At 54.1% G+C, this 15,570-nt stretch overlaps 1 protein-coding gene across 1 annotated transcript in view; it reads left to right on the top strand.

Annotated features, from left to right (window-relative positions):
* Window positions 1–15,570, top strand: part of tcf7 (transcription factor 7) — a 31,309-nt gene that overhangs the window by 13,136 nt on the left and 2,603 nt on the right. The window contains 8 exon segments of the mRNA XM_062453692.1: window positions 6,694–6,820; window positions 9,458–9,539; window positions 11,404–11,523; window positions 12,161–12,323; window positions 12,676–12,783; window positions 13,315–13,362; window positions 14,733–14,781; window positions 15,385–15,457. Coding sequence (XP_062309676.1) covers window positions 6,694–6,820; window positions 9,458–9,539; window positions 11,404–11,523; window positions 12,161–12,323; window positions 12,676–12,783; window positions 13,315–13,362; window positions 14,733–14,781; window positions 15,385–15,457 — 770 coding nt within the window.

Raw genomic sequence — 15,570 nt, 5'->3', positions numbered from 1 at the left:
TACTAGTATGGTTCTGTTCACTTATCCACTCCCATTATCAATATTATGTGTGTGTGTGTGTGTGTGTGTGCCTGGCTGGCTGGCTGGTGGTCAGTATTTTTCTATTATTATCTAGTCTCCCATTCAACAGACTTAGTCTATTTTCCACCACCTGGTAGATGTTTAAAACTCCTCAGTCGAATAGTCGAGTATACAAATCGTGTGGCGATTCTCTCTAACCAATCATTCTGCTGTTACACCACCACGACAGAGGGGGTCTCCCCCACCCCCCTCCATTAAAAAAAAGGCACCAGGTGAGCCGGATGGAAAACCACAACAGGCGAGTCGGCATCAATTCAGTGGAAACGCGTCAGAAGTTAGTATCCCTGAAACAGGCGGAGGGGGGGAGGGGGCGGAGGGGGGTAAGAGGGTGAGGGGGGGGGGGCGTCGGTTTACTAAACACACCAGGGTTCCAGAACGCTGCTGTCACAGAGCGAAGCCACAAGTGGCGGGACCGTGTGTGTGTGTGTGTGTGTGTGTTTTCAGTGGCCACATCAGTGCTGTTCTGGTCCTTGTGATATGTGATCCTGCTGGTTCGTCCAGGGCTCCCTGGGGAGGAGGGGGGGAGGAGGGGGGGGGGGCTGTTCTGGGAACAGACCTCTGTGATGTAACATCCAGTACCAAACCTTTAGCAGATCCACCTCTCTCCCTCTCTCCCCACATCTCTCTCTTTCCATCCCTCTCATTTTTCTCTGTCTCAGCCCTCTCCCTCCATCCCTCTCTGCCTCCATCTCTCTCTGCCTCCATCTCTCTCTGCCTCCATCTCTCTCTCCCTCCATCCCTCTCTGCCTCCATCTCTCTCTGCCTCCATCTCTCTCTGCCTCCATCTCTCTCTGCCTCCATCTCTCTCTGCCTCCATCTCTCTCTGCCTCCATCTCTCTCTCCCTCCATCTCTCTCTCCCTCCATCCCTCTCTGCCTCCATCCCTCTCTCCCTCCATCTCTTTCTGCCTCCATCTCTCTCTCCCTCCATCTCTTTCTGCCTCCATCTCTCTCTGCCTCCATCTCTTTCTGGGAGGGAGGGAGGGGGGGATAGAGAGAGAGGGATAGAGAGGGAAGAGGTGTGTAAAGGAATGTTGTGATGGATCATTCTCCTCAGGCTGCCTGTCTGCCTGCCTGCCTGCCTGCCTGCCTGCCTGCCTGCCTCTGTCTGTCTGTCTGTCTGGCAACCTGGAGGGGGGGAGGAGTTCAGGTAAGGGGCAACCCTTTACACCTCTACTCCTTCCCCTCCTTCCTCCTGTCCTCCTCTTCGTCCTCTCCTCGCCCCAAATCAGACACACACAGATGGATAGATAACAGTGAGGTCAGATTCTTGTGTGCTGTGTTCTTAGAGGAAGTGTGCTCATAGCGAACTGAGACTAACCTCTGACCTCTTGAAAGAAATGTATTATCGTTTTTGTTTCTCTTACTCTCTCACACACACACACCGACACGCTCACACATCATGTAGAAGGCCTGTGCGTGTGTGTACATGTGGAGGTGTATGTTTGTGTATGGCTGGAATCTAGGGTTCACGGCCTCTTTGAAGTACGCCCCCCCTCCCTCCCAAGACGCCCCCCCCCCCCCCTCTCAGCTCTTTGATCTTGACACTGTTAGATAATGGCTCTGGTCTAGTTGGTACGAGTGTGGAGACAAGATAGTTTAACCCAGCCCAACCCACCTACTGTAAACGGGTAGATCCACTCACCCGCATTATAAAAGGGAATTTCTGTTTGAAAATACACTCACATACAGTATATATGTGTATGTGTTTGCGAGTGAGAGTGTGCGTATTTTAGGTTGGGTGTGCATGTGCGTGCAAGAGTGTGTGTGTGTGGCTGGGGTTTAGGCTTCAGTACAGTCTGAGGTGGTTCCCAGGGTCTTGGTGGTGTTAGGTATGAGTAAAATCTGGAGAGATTCTGACTAGCCCCTGTGTGTGTGTGTGTGGTGTGTGTGTGTGTGTGTGTGTGGCTGTGTGTGTGTGTCTGTGTGTGTGTGTGTGTGTGTGTGGGGCTGTGCTTGTGAGCATGTGTGTATGTAATACTGTGTGTGTGAGTGAGTGCATGTGTGTGTGTGTGTTCGTGTATTCCTACTCTGAACCTCTCTCTCACACTTTCAATGCTGTCACCGTGGCGACGGTGGGACCGCTGAACCCCATCCCAGCGGCGTGTACGGGATCTATTGTCTCCGTAACCATGGCGCGCAGGAAGTATGTGTTTTCACCAGGAAGTAGTTCTCCTGTGGTGGGGCCACTTCCTCCGCTATGTTGTTGTTGTTGTCTGACTGCTAATTAAGTGTGGAGGACGACTCGTCAAGTCATGACATCACTGCTTTCTGGAGGATATTTTCTCTCTCTGCCTCCATCTCTCTCTCCCTCCAAGCAACAATTTTTATTGTTGCTTGTTTTGTATGACTGGTTGTCTGGCTAACTGGCTGGTTGCCTGGTTTGCTAGCTGGCTGGTTGACTGACTGGCTGGTTGACTGGCTGACTGGCTGGTTAATTGGCTAGCTGGTTGGCTGACTGGCTGGTTAATTGGCTAGCTGGTTGGCTGACTGGCTGGTTGATTGGCTAGCTGGTTGGCTGACTGGCTGGTTAATTGGCTAGCTGGTTGGCTGACTGGCTGGTTAATTGGCTAGCTGGTTGGCTGACTGGCTGGTTAATTGGCTAGCAGGCTGGTTGGTTGCATGTGTCTTTGTATGTCACCGGCTTGTCGGTGCCTTTGTGCCTGCGTGCGTGTGTGTGTATGTCTTGAGCGTGCGTCTGTGTGTGTGTGTGTGTGTGAAGGCGGTTGCGTGGGGTTGGGTCTGTTAAACAGGGCAGTGTTGTTATGTCTGCCTAGGCTTTGATGTTGTCCAAACCTCCAGATAAGTGGCGCTCATTTAGCAGACGGAGTGCCCAATCACTTCCAGACTGGGCCTCCCCACTCCTGATTGGCTGTTGGGGGTGTAATGGCTGGGAGGGGCGCAAGGGGAGGGGCCAGTGTGGTGAAAGGGGGAGGGGCTAGGATGCCAGCATCATGCTGGACATCTGGGTCTCGTACAGATACATGGGCACACACACACACACACACACACACACAGTCATACACGATGCACACACACAGAAAACTTAATCTTAGTCATGCAGACCAATCTATAAATGACTCTGCCTATATATAGCACCCAGCCAGTGTGAGGGGAATGTGTGTGTGTGGTCAGAGTATGTGTGTGTGTATGTGTGTGGTCAGAGTGTGTGTGTGTGTGTGTGTGTGTGTGTGTGTGTGTGTGTGTGTGAGAAAAGCGAGATAGAGAAACATGGTCTCCTGAGTCTCTCTCTGTCACGTCCCACTAGGTTCTGTTCCTGGTCACACACACACCTCAGTTCTCCCTGTGTGTGTGTGTGTGGACGTGTGTGTGTGTGTGTCAGATCTCTCTGTCGGTTTAAACCTGGACTTTGACGTACACCCACACCCACACTCTCCTTTTCTCTCTTCTCTGTTTCACTCTCCGCAGCACAGTACTGCTCAACGTCTCGTTGATGTCAGGGTAAATCCATGTTCTTGTTGTGTGAGGCACACAGTCCCTCATGACATCCAACCCCAGAGTTTAACCAACGACATTTCAACTTTCCTCGCATCTATTGTCTCTGTTACTGATGAGAGGTGTGTGTGTGTTTTGGGGAGGGGTGTGTATGCGTATGTTACAATGACAGGTGTACGTGGGTCTGCGTGTGTGTCTGCGTGTGTGTCTGCGTATGTTGCTAACGGCAGGTGGGCTGCTGCAAAGCATCATCTGTTGTTTTCACGGATGTGATGATGACAAGGTTACTCTGCAGTGTGTGTGTGTGATGTGAGAGGGGTTTGTGTGTGGCCCGTGTATGTGAAGATGTGTGTGTGTGAGGGCGTGTCAGCTTGAAAGACTCACAGGAAGGAGAGTTCCATTCAGGTCCACTGACTGTCCTCCCCCCCTCCTCCTCCTCCCTCCCCCCTCCTCCTCCCCCCCTCCTCCTCCCTCCCTCCTCTTCCCCCCTTCTTCCTCCTTCCCTCCATCCTCCCTCCATCCACCCTCCTTCCCTCCCTCTCTCCATCCTCCCTCCATGCATCCATCCTCCTTTCCTCCCTCTCTCCATCCATCCATCCTCTTTCCCTCCCTCTCTCCATCCTCCATCCATCCATCCCTTCATCCATCCTCCCTCTCTCCCTTCATCTAGTGGGCAAGGTTCTCCCCTCTTTTAATGTATCCACCATGAAACAGGAGATTAAAGACCCCACTCTCAAAGCACTCGTGGGCCCAGAAGGAAAAAAACCCAACCCTTAATTTCCGCTTCAAAAAAAAAAAAAAACTACTTAGAGTCTTTTAACCAAAGAATATATTAGAGGCGGGAGGGTGGGAGCATTCTATCGGCCAATGCCCTTCCAGGTCGCGGGGGTCAAGGTGCCCGTGATTGGTCAGTGTTCATTCTCAGTGACATGTCTCAAACACCATTAACTCTTTGATAGAAGGGACGGACTCTTTTCAAACGCAGGCCGAGATAAAAGGACAGAACAATATGCTAATAAGTGTCCTTTTAAGCGAAATTAAATGACAGGAGATGAGCTCTGTGTGTTTGACGTACTTAAAAAGGTTCAATATCTAATTGGGATTTGTCTTTGATCATGACACAGCGAGCCAAGATTCACGTTCACGTTGGATTGAAGTATTGATGAGTCGCTTTGCTTCAGTGTCTTTGTCGAGTTTTGTTTTGTGTGTGTGTGGGGGGGATAGTTAGGTTAGGAACCCGGCTGACTCCGATGCATCTACAAACAATTCTAGTTCATGCAAGTACAAAAACCCAATTATTTTGAAGTTGTGTGTGTGTGTGTTGGGGGGGCGGGGTTAAATAGGGAGGGCTGATAATTATATGTTATACGAATGCTCTCATTCAGTGTGTGTGTGTGTGTGTGTGTGTGTGTGTGTGTTAAACAGGAATGCACACAGAAAACCACTTCAAGGAAAGCTAATTGCCTTTAGGAAGAGAAATACGTCAAGAAGCATAAATATAAGTGTGTTTCTGTGTCTCTGTGTGTGTGTGTGTGTGTGTGTGTGCGTGCTGGCGTGTGTGTGTGTCTGCAGAAAGCAAATGGTTCCAGAATGGACAAACTCATAAACAGGCCTGGGAGGTCTAGACACACGCACACACACACACACACACACACGCACACACATTGTGGCTAAAGTAGCATGAAGCAGGGAGTCACGCAATCAAACTTTATTGACAAGTAGAGGTTTGAACAGTGTAAAGCCTTGAGTTCCTGCTGGTGATGTCACAGAACTAGCTTCTCTCTGATAGGTCAGGGCAGGTCACAACACTGGAAAATCCAAGATACTGAACACGATCCGTGTCTCTGTCTGTCTGTCTGTCTGTCTCTCTTCCTCTCGCTCTGTCTCTCTCTTTTCCTATCTCTCTCCTTCCCTCTCTCTCTTTCTCTCCCTCTCTTCCCTCCCCTCCTCCTCCTGCCTGTCTTCTCTCGCAGGTCTAACTAGCATGTGTGTGAACATTAAAGGCACTGGTGGTTTGATCTGGGCCTGTCTACTTACTGAATACACATGAGACACTGTGTGTGTGTGTGGATGGTTTCAAATGTAATCAGGTGGGGATAGGAGCTTGGGGTTATGTGTGTTGGGGGGGGGGGGGGGGGGCGTAGAGAGAGATAAAGGAGGGGGGTTGAGAGAGTGTGTGTGTGTGGAAGGACTGCCTCTAAGTGATAAGGCATTCACTTTGTAACTCAGCAGGGGGTTCGTGAGAATCTGCTCTGCCTCTTAGTCCTGCGCTGACTACACACTGACACACACACACATATATGCTCACACACTCACACACACACACATATATGCTCACACACACACACACGCACACACACACAGTCACGCTCACACACTCACACACACACAGACAGACACATATACACATGCTTGTAAAACCCCAAATACAGACACACAGAAGTATGTGTACATATATGTTAAAATCAATACCTACGCCAAACTTTTAGACACACGCAAGCACACACACACACGCATGCTCAAGGACTGTATAATACTGAGGTATTGGCAGTGTGTCTGTGTGTAAAGTACTGTACCTCCAACACTAACTGCTGTGACATATCATATGTCAAACAGCATGCTGTTAGCATTAGCTATAAGTGGATTGTGCGTAAGTTATTGAAAGCCATTTGTAAACAGAAACATGAAAGCAAACAATCCCCTCATCCAGACTCCCTTGATCATCAAAGGGCTATCGATCAAATGGGCCCCCACCTCCCTCCATCCATCCCTCCATCCATCCCTCTCCATCCCTGGTGGACCCAGTGTGAGCAAATGTATTCAGCCTCCAAAGCACCTCTGTTTGTTTCCACACCGAGCTTCAAATGACTCTCCCTCTCTCTCCCCCTCTCTCCCTCTCTTCCTCCCCCTATCTCTCTCCCCCTCTCTCTCTCCCTCCTTCCCTCCCCTTCCCTCTCCCCCTCTCTCCCCCTCTCCCTTCCCTCCCTCCCTCCCTCCCCCCCCTCTCCCCCTCTCTCTCCCCCTCTCCCTTCCCTCCCTCCCTCCCTCCCCCCCCTCTCCCCCTCTCTCTCCCCCTCTCCCTTCCCTCCCTCCCTCCCCCCCCCTCTCCCCCTCTATCTCCCCTCCCTCCCTCCCCCCCTCTCCCCCCCTCTCTCCAGTCTAACAAGGTGTCGGTGGTCCAGCAGGGACATGGGATGCACCCTCTGACGTCCCTGCTCCCCTACGGGAACGACCACTTCAGCCCCAGCCCCCCCCACCTGCCCACAGACATGAGCCACAAAACAGGTACCTACACCCTCACCTACCTTCCCCATATCCCCCTCCCTATCCACCCCCCATCTGCCTCCCTGGGGATCCAGCCCAGACACAGGCTCCTCTCTGGGGATCCAGCCCAGACACAGGCTCCTCTCTGAGGATCCAGCCCAGAGACAGGCTCCTCCTTGGGGATCCAGCCCAGAGACAGGCTCCTCTCTGGGGATCCAGCCCAGACACAGGCTCCTCTCTGGGGATCCAGCCCAGAGACAGGCTCCTCCTTGGGGATCCAGCCCAGACACAGGCTCCTCTCTGGGGATCCAGCCCAGACACAGGCTCCTCTCTGAGGATCCAGCCCAGAGACAGGCTCCTCTCTGAGGATCCAGCCCAGAGACAGGCTCCTCCTTGGGGATCCAGCCCAGAGACAGGCTCCTCCCTGGGGATCCAGCCCAGAGACAGGCTCCTCTCTGGGGATCCAGCCCAGACACAGGCTCCTCTCTGGGGATCCAGCCCAGACACAGGCTCCTCTCTGAGGATCCAGCCCAGAGACAGGCTCCTCCTTGGGGATCCAGCCCAGAGACAGGCTCCTCTCTGGGGATCCGGCCCAGACACAGGCTCCTCTCTGAGGATCCAGCCCAGAGACAGGCTCCTCCTTGGGGATCCAGCCCAGACACAGGCTCCTCTCTGAGGATCCAGCCCAGAGACAGGCTCCTCCTTGGGGATCCAGCCCAGACACAGGCTCCTCTCTGGGGATCCAGCCCAGAGACAGGCTCCTCTCTGGGGATCCAGCCCAGACACAGGCTCCTCTCTGGGGATCCAGCCCAGAGACAGGCTCCTCTCTGGGGATCCAGCCCAGAGACAGGCTCCTCTCTGGGGATCCAGCCCAGAGACAGGCTCCTCCCTGGGCATCCAGCCCAGAGACAGGCTCCTCTCTAGGGATACAGCCCAGAGACAGGCTCCTTGTAGGGATCCAGCTGGCCTCCTTCACCCTTGAAGTGGTCTGGATCTCAGAGGATGGCTAGCCACACTCACACACACACACACTCACATACTCACACACACACACAATCTCACACACACGCACACTCATATAGAGCTGGAAGCAATTAGGGTGACAATCAGCCACGGCCATCTCGACTGCACACCCGGTTCTGTTTAGCACACACACACACCTACGCACACAAAGACACAGACAGACACAGCCTTGTGGACACATTTTTATAAGTTAGAAACAGAGCCATAGTTAGACAAGGAAACAGTGAGACAGGGAAAGAGAGAGAGACTGAGACAGGGACACCTCTCTCTCTCCCCCTCGCTCTCTCTCTCTCTCTGTCTCCTTATTCCTCTCTCTCCCTCTCTATTCCTCTCTCTCTCTCGCTCTCCCTCTCGCTCTCCCTCTCTATTCCTCTCTCTCGCTCTCCCTCTCTCCCTCTCTCCTAGCTCCATATCTCAGCCTGCTGACATCACACATCTATATTTCACCTCCGCACCTCATCCTGCCCACCTCTGACATCACTTCCTCTCATACTTCCTGCCTCCTTCTGCCTCTATTTCCTGTGTGTTTCTGCCTGGTACACAGTCAGCCAGGTATAGTCAGCTAGGCAGGTACACAGCCAGCCAGCCAGCCAGCCAGCCAGAGAAACGTATTTAGCTGCTCTCTCTCTAGAAATTAAATGTGAGCACTGTCTGTTTGCAAAGGGAGAGACACCATAGAGAGACAGGCAGGCACTCACTTGAGACTGGAGCTGTCAGAGGAGGGCAGAGGGAGGGGGGGGGGAGAGGGGGAGGGACAGTGGTGGGGACAGGGAAGAGGCAGGTTGACTGACATTCCTGTGCTCCAGACTGACGTAGGGTCCTGCCCCCTAGCCCCTCTGCCCCGCCCCCAGTGTCCTCCCCATTCTCCCAGCCCCAGACTCCCAGCCCCCCCAGACTCCTAGCCTCCAACCCCAGCCCCTTGCCTCACCAGCCTCCAGCCCCCAGCCCTCCCACTAATGACAGTGATCTGCTGCATACCTGGGCTCCAGACACAGGGCAGGGCCGGCTAACTGCTAGCTGCCCTGCTCTGACAAATGACTTCCTTTGAAACCATTCAGAGGAGAGAGAGGGTGGGAAGAGAGAGGGAGGGAGGGGGGAGATACAGACAGAGAAAGATAGAGAGATGGATATAGAGAGACAGGGGGGAGGGAGAGAGAGAATGGGAGACAGAGAGAGGGTAGGGCTTTGCCAGTGGCCTCACCAGGCTTTGTAGCGCCGCATGACTCGAAACTTCCTGTTTATTGCAACCTTTTGGGTCAGATGGAGTGTGGAGAGAGAGGCCCTACTCTCCCCCAGGCCTGCGTGACTGGTCCACACACCAGCTGTTCTCACCAGAGAGAGAGGAAGGGGGGGGGGAGGAAGAGAGGGGGAGAGAGAGAGAGAGGGTGGAGTGAGATGCAGTTTTTGACAATGTGCTGGAGGGCAAGGCCATATAGAGGCAGCTAGACTTTGACCCCAGTTCTACACACACACGCGCACACACACACACACACACACACTCTCTTTAAGTGTGTGAGAACAGGGTGTTAGGGTGTGTGACCTTTGTACCTGTGTGAAATACTAGGTTCCCAGACAACTAATGATGTCTTACATGTCTGACCTGACAACCCCACTCCTCCTCCTCCTCTCCTCCAGGTATTCACAGGCCCCAGTCCCAGGACATCTCAGGCTTCTACCCTCTCCCCCCTGGGGGGCAGATCCCCCCCTCTATGGGCTGGTGAGTAACTCTCTCTGTCTCACACACAATCACACACACGCTCTCACTCAAACACACACACACACTCACACTTATACACATAGATACTTGCACATATATAGCCACACACACAAACATATATAGACACCCAAACCCCCCCCCCCCCACACACACACACACACACACGCATCACATCTCTATCTCTGCCTTTCTTACTCTCTATCTCTCTATCTTTCTTCATCTCTCTGCCTTTGTTTCTCTCTTCCTCTGTCTTCCTCTTTCCTCTCTCCCTCTATCTCTCCATCCTCCCTCTATCCCTCCGTCCTCTCCCTCCCTCTATCCCTCCATCCTCTCTCTCTCTCCTTCTCTCCTTCCCGTCACTGTCCCTCGCCCCCCTCTGGCACACAGTACAGAGTTTCTCTGATCTCCTCCGAGTTTCTGCGACAGAAACACGCTCTCGTCTTCTCCCACCGAGCCGTCGCCTTGGTGACGCGGTGGGATTGTCGTCGAGTAATCTTCCCGGCTCAGACCTTGTTTGTTTGTTTGTTTGTGTTTGTCTTGGAGTCGGCCGTTTGTTTGAGGAGGGGGGGGATTAGAGGGTGTTAAACAGGAAATGTCAAGCCACGGGCCTCCATTGTCATGGCGATGTGGCGGGTGTGGTGTGTCCCTCACAGGGCACCTTATGCCCCGGGACCCGGGGGGGGGGGGTTCTCCTTGACCAGAGGGGACAACTGTGTGTAGTGTCCCTCCCTGACACGCACCACTGCGGTGTGTGTGTGTGAGACAGAGAGAGAGAGGGGGAGGTGTAGGGAAGGATATGTGTCCTAACTGGGCCTTTTGTCTGTGGTGTTACCCCTCACCCCAGAGAGAGAGCAGCTCTGCCCCCCCCCCCCCTCATCCCATCTCCTAGAGGGCTAGGGGGGGGGGGCTGGGGGGGGGGGGTGCAGGAAGGGTCTCTGCATATGAAAGCCCCTCCCTCCATCTCCTCCTCCACCCACCGGAACACACCACTACAGAGAACTACATGTAGAACTCCCAGATCTATAACACACATCTCAAACTAGACCCCAGCCCTGTGCAGCCAGTGTGTGTGTGTGTGTGTGTGTGTGTGTGTGTGTGTGTGTGTGTGTGTGTGTGTGTGTGTGTGTGTGTGTGGAGGTTGAAGCTGCAGTGCAGTTCAAGTCTGTGCCCCCTGCCCCCCCCTCCCCCCACAGGCAGAGTCCGCCTGTCTATCAGCTGTCCTCATGTGGATACAGACCGCCCTACTCCTCCTCCTCCCTCCCCAGCACCTCCTCCTACTCCAGGTACCGTACCCCCCCCCTCTTCCTTCTCCCCCCCCCCCCCCCCCTGCCAGCCAAGCTTCTGCACAGGGCGCCCCTCCCTCCACACACTGAGAGCCCATTCAGCCAGTGTGTGTGTGTGTGTACAGACAGTTTAGCTGCTTCAGCTGCTAATCTCTGGGACTGGAGACACACCCCAGGTCCCAGCCTCCCCCAGTGTCCAGCCTCCCCCCAGCCTCCAGCCTTGCCCTGCTTCCCCCACCTTCCAACCCTCTGCCAGCTTCCAGCCTTCTCCAGCTCCAAGCCCCGAGCCCCCAGCCTCCAGCCTGGTTCCCTTTCAGATGATACCACATGTCATCCCTCCGGCCCTCCGGCCCTGAAGCTACCCGTTCAAGAAGAGCGTCCAGCAGCTTCCTGCAGCCTGGCGCCGGCCTCAGCCTGTGGTCACAGCGCCCTCTGGTGGAGGCTGACGGGAGGCCGGGGCCTGTGCTGCTGCTGGGACCAGCGCTTGCTTCTGCCTCAGCTGAGAGTACAGCTTCACTGTGGTACTGATAGTCTCTCTCCCTCTCCCTCCCTCTCTCTCCCTCTCTCTCTCACCCCTGCAGGTTCTCTCACTCTCTGATGTTGGGCCCTTCAGGGATGCACCCTACAGGCATCCCCCACCCGGCCATCGTGCCCCACACAGGCAAGCAGGAGCAGGAACAGTACGACAGGAACATGTACGCGTAAGTTACCCAGGCTGCACAGGGCCCTCTCTCCTCCTCACTTCTCCTCTCTCCTCCTCACTTCTCCTCTCTCCTCCTCACTTCTCCTCTCTTCTCCTCCTCACTTCTCCTCTCTCCTCCTCACTTCTCCTCTCTCCTCCTCACTTCTCCTCTCTCCTCCTCACTTCTCCTCTCTCCTCCTCACTTCTCCTCCTCACTTCTCCTCTCTTCTCCTCACTTCTCCTCTCTCCTCCTCACTTCTCCTCACTTCTCCTCTCTTCTCCTCCTCTCTTCTCCTCCTCTCTTCTCCTCCTCTCTTCTCCTCCTCTCCTCTCTTCTTCTCCTCTCTTCTCCTCTCTTCTTCTCCTCTCTTCTCCTCCTCTCTTCTTCTCCTCTCCTCTCTTCTCCTCCTCTCCTCTCTTCTTCTCCTCTCTTCTCCTCTCCTCCTCCTCTCTTCTCCTCCTCTCCTCTCTTCTCCTCTCTTCTCCTCCTCTCTTCTCTTCTTCTCCTCTCTTCTCCTCCTCTCTTCTCCTCCTCTCTTCTCCTCCTCTCTTCTCCTCCTCTCCTCACTCCTCCTCCCCTGTCATCACACGCCCTGTCCTGTCTCTCCCTCTCACCTGCCCCTTATCTCCCTCCTTCCCTCCCCGCTCTCCCCCAGTAAGCCCCACCAGGACCCTAAGAGAGAGAAGGAGCCTAAGAAGCCAGTGATAAAGAAGCCCCTGAACGCCTTCATGTTGTACATGAAGGAGATGAGGGCCAAGGTGATCGCAGAGTGCACCCTGAAGGAGAGCGCAGCCATCAACCAGATCCTTGGGAGGAGGGTGAGCACACACACACACACACTACACACACACACACACCTAACTTCTCACGCACACTACACACACACACACACACACACACCTAACTTCTCACGCAGACTACACACACACACCTAACTTCTCACGCACACTACACACACACACGTATCTGCTCACGCTCACAAGCTGTATTCGGTTTGGTAATATTCGTACTGGAGTGTCTTATTCAAATGTACGTGTGTGTGGGTGTACGTCTGTGTGTGTGTGTGTATGTCTGTGCGTGTGTGTCTGTGCGTGTGTGTATGTCTGTGTGCGTGTGTGTGTGTGTCTGTGCGTGTGTGTATGTCTGTGTGTGTGTGTGTGTGTCCCACAGTGGCACGCGCTGACCCGCGAGGAGCAAGCTAAGTACTACGAGCTCGCCAGGAAGGAGAGACAACTACACATGCAGCTCTACCCCAGCTGGTCCGCACGCGACAACTACGTAAGCCCCGCCCCTTCCTGCCGCCCGCCCCGCTGGCCACTCCCCCCGCACACACGAGCCCACCGGCCCGACTCCACTTTTGACGCATGCCCTGTCAGATAGCGCGTGTCCGCCTGATAACGTCTGATGAGAATGTTGTGGGAGTTTAGTGGTTGTGAGACCAGGGTGAGGGCAGAGAGGACCGGAGGCGTGTCTGCTGTGTGTGTTCTGGAGGCAGGGTGTTGTGTAAGGGGAGGGGGGGAGGGGAGGGGAGGGGGGGAGGGGAGGGGGGGGTCTGTGTGTGTAGATGGAGACCTGAGGATGAGCTGGGAGGTTACTGACGCATGGCTTCCTGTTCTGCTACTGTCTCATCTCTCCTCCCTCTCCTCCTCTCCTCCTCTCCCCTGTCCCGCTGAGCTGTAGTCATAGAGCATAGCTGTGTGTGTGTGTGTGTGTAGCCAGTATGTGTGTGTGTGTAGCCATTATGTGTGTGTGTGTGTGTAGCACTGTGCTGCTCTGCTCACATGTCAAGTTGCTGTTGAACTCTTCCAGGAGGCGGGCCTTAGAGGGGGCGCGGGGGAAAACAGTAAAGCTGATTGGGTAGGGCACACATCAATCATTTATCCCCCACTTTTGCTCTACTAACAGTATCGGCAGGGTGTCTTTGGCTTGCACTCCGGCACAGCACTCAGGGTCACAGACAGGGGTGGGGTCTGTGAAGGGTTTCCTTACAGCATCTCCTCTCCTTCCCACTCATATTTATGTAACTAAGGGGGGTGCTCTGAGAGGGGTGGGGGAGGGCAAGGAGAGATAAGGGAGGGAGAGATGGGGGAGGGAGGTGTAGGGATAGAGGTTTGAGATGCTGGGAAGACTAATTGGACACGTGTTTTGCTAGGGAGAAAGGATTCCTGGGTTCTGGTTGGTTGATAGAGGCTGCATGTAGGTTGCTAGGGACTGGGTGTAGGTTGCTAGGTGCTGGGGCCTTAGGGGTAGGTTGCTAAGGGCGGGGATGGGTTGCTAGGGGCTGGGTGTCAGTTGGTAGGGGCTTGGGGTAGGTTGCTAGGGGCTGGGTGTAAGTTGCTAGGGCCTGGGTGTTGTTTGCTAGGGTCTATGGAGACAGGTGAGAGGTGGGGGGTCAGGCAGATTTCTGCAGGCTTCACACACTAACCTCCCTCTTTCTTTCTCTGTGCTTCAGATGGACGGCATCACTGTATAATAACCTTCTGTAATAGGACCAAAGCTACTCTCCTCCTCTCCTTCTCCCTTCTCCTCCTCTCCTCTCGTATCCTCTCTGTCCTTCTGGCTGTATGGTTGTTTGGCTGTCTACCTGTCCTTCTGGCTGGCTGGCTGTCTGTTCGTGGATGGCTGTTGTTTGGAGTTTATTAAGGGTGTCGTGGTTGTCACGGTGACCAGGTGGTTGTGCATGACTAATAACCGGCCTGTACTGTTTAGTAGCCAAGGGCACCTGACCCAGTGCATGTGACAGACTGTGTCTTAACTCCCACCATGCACCATGCTCTGAATACGACCTCAGACGACCTCCCCAACAGAGTAGATGCCAGTCAGTCAACCACATGAACACAGAACACATGGACAAGCAGATAGATAGATAAATAGACAGACAGACAGACAGACAGACAGACAGGTAGACAGACAGACAGACAGACAGGTAGACAGACAGGGACATCTCTGGTCTCAGAGCAGTCAGGGTTGTTTCTGAGAACACTGCCGTACACGTCATGTGACCTGCCATCAAAACAGGAAGCGCCGATCCTCCCACTCTGCAGTGGGGTTTCTCCTGTTAGCTGTAACCACACACACACGCACACACACACACACATGCGCTCACGCACAGAAAGGGTAGATGTTGTGTAGGTGTAGCAGCTTACACATCCTGTCCCAATGTGAAGAGATGACTGGGGCTCTGTGTAACAGTGTGTGTGTGTGTGTGTGTGTGTGTGTCTCCGCAGGGCAAGAAGAAAAGGAGAAAAAGAGAGAAACAGCAGGACTCCAACACAGGTACCGTCGCCCTCCCTCCATCCCTCCCTCTTTTGAATGTCTCCCTCCATCCCTCTCTCCGCCCCTCCATCCCTCTCTCCGCACCTCCATCCCTCTCTCCGCACCTCCATCCCTCTCTCCGCACCTCCATCCGTCTGGACGGCAGGCAGCCCTGCTACGCTGGATCTGTGGTATCACCCAGAAAAACACACCCACACTGCAGGAAATGACCGTGTGTGTGAGAGAGTAAATGACATTGCTGGTCTTCCTTCCTCTCTAGCTAAGCACATCTCGCTCTCCTCTGTACATCTTTGTCTCTCTCTCTCTCTCTCTGCTGGCTGTTGGGTTGGCGTGTATTGTTGTCTAACTCAGTAACACTAACAGGTTTCTAAGCTTGTTTCTTCTATTCACCAACAGCTTCACTTCCTTGCCTTGACCTCCCTGTCTGTCTCGTTCTCTCCCCCCCCCTCTCCTTACCCCGAACTCCTCTCCTCTTCCTTTCCACTTTGCTCCCTATCCCTATCTCCTCCCCACTCTTTCTCTCTCTCTGTCTATCTCTCTCCCACTCTTCTTCCTATCTCTCTCTGTCTCTCTTTCTCTCTCTGCATGTTGCATTGTGCTCAGACCCTGGCTCTCCTAAGAAATGCCGAGCTCGCTTCGGCCTCAACCAACAAACAGACTGGTGCGGCCCCTGCAGGTGTGTATCTCTCCTTCACTCCCTCCCCCCCCCCCCTCCTCTCTCTCTCTCTCTCTCTCTCTCTCTCGGTGTGGTGCCTCTTGCTTTGCTGCATGCTCTCCTGTCACTAACAG

This window comes from Osmerus eperlanus, chromosome 27 (genome assembly GCF_963692335.1).
Source record: "Osmerus eperlanus chromosome 27, fOsmEpe2.1, whole genome shotgun sequence".
Lineage (NCBI taxonomy): Eukaryota > Metazoa > Chordata > Actinopteri > Osmeriformes > Osmeridae > Osmerus > Osmerus eperlanus.
Note: the sequence above shows the minus strand (reverse complement) of the source record. Positions and strands in the feature narration are given on the sequence as shown.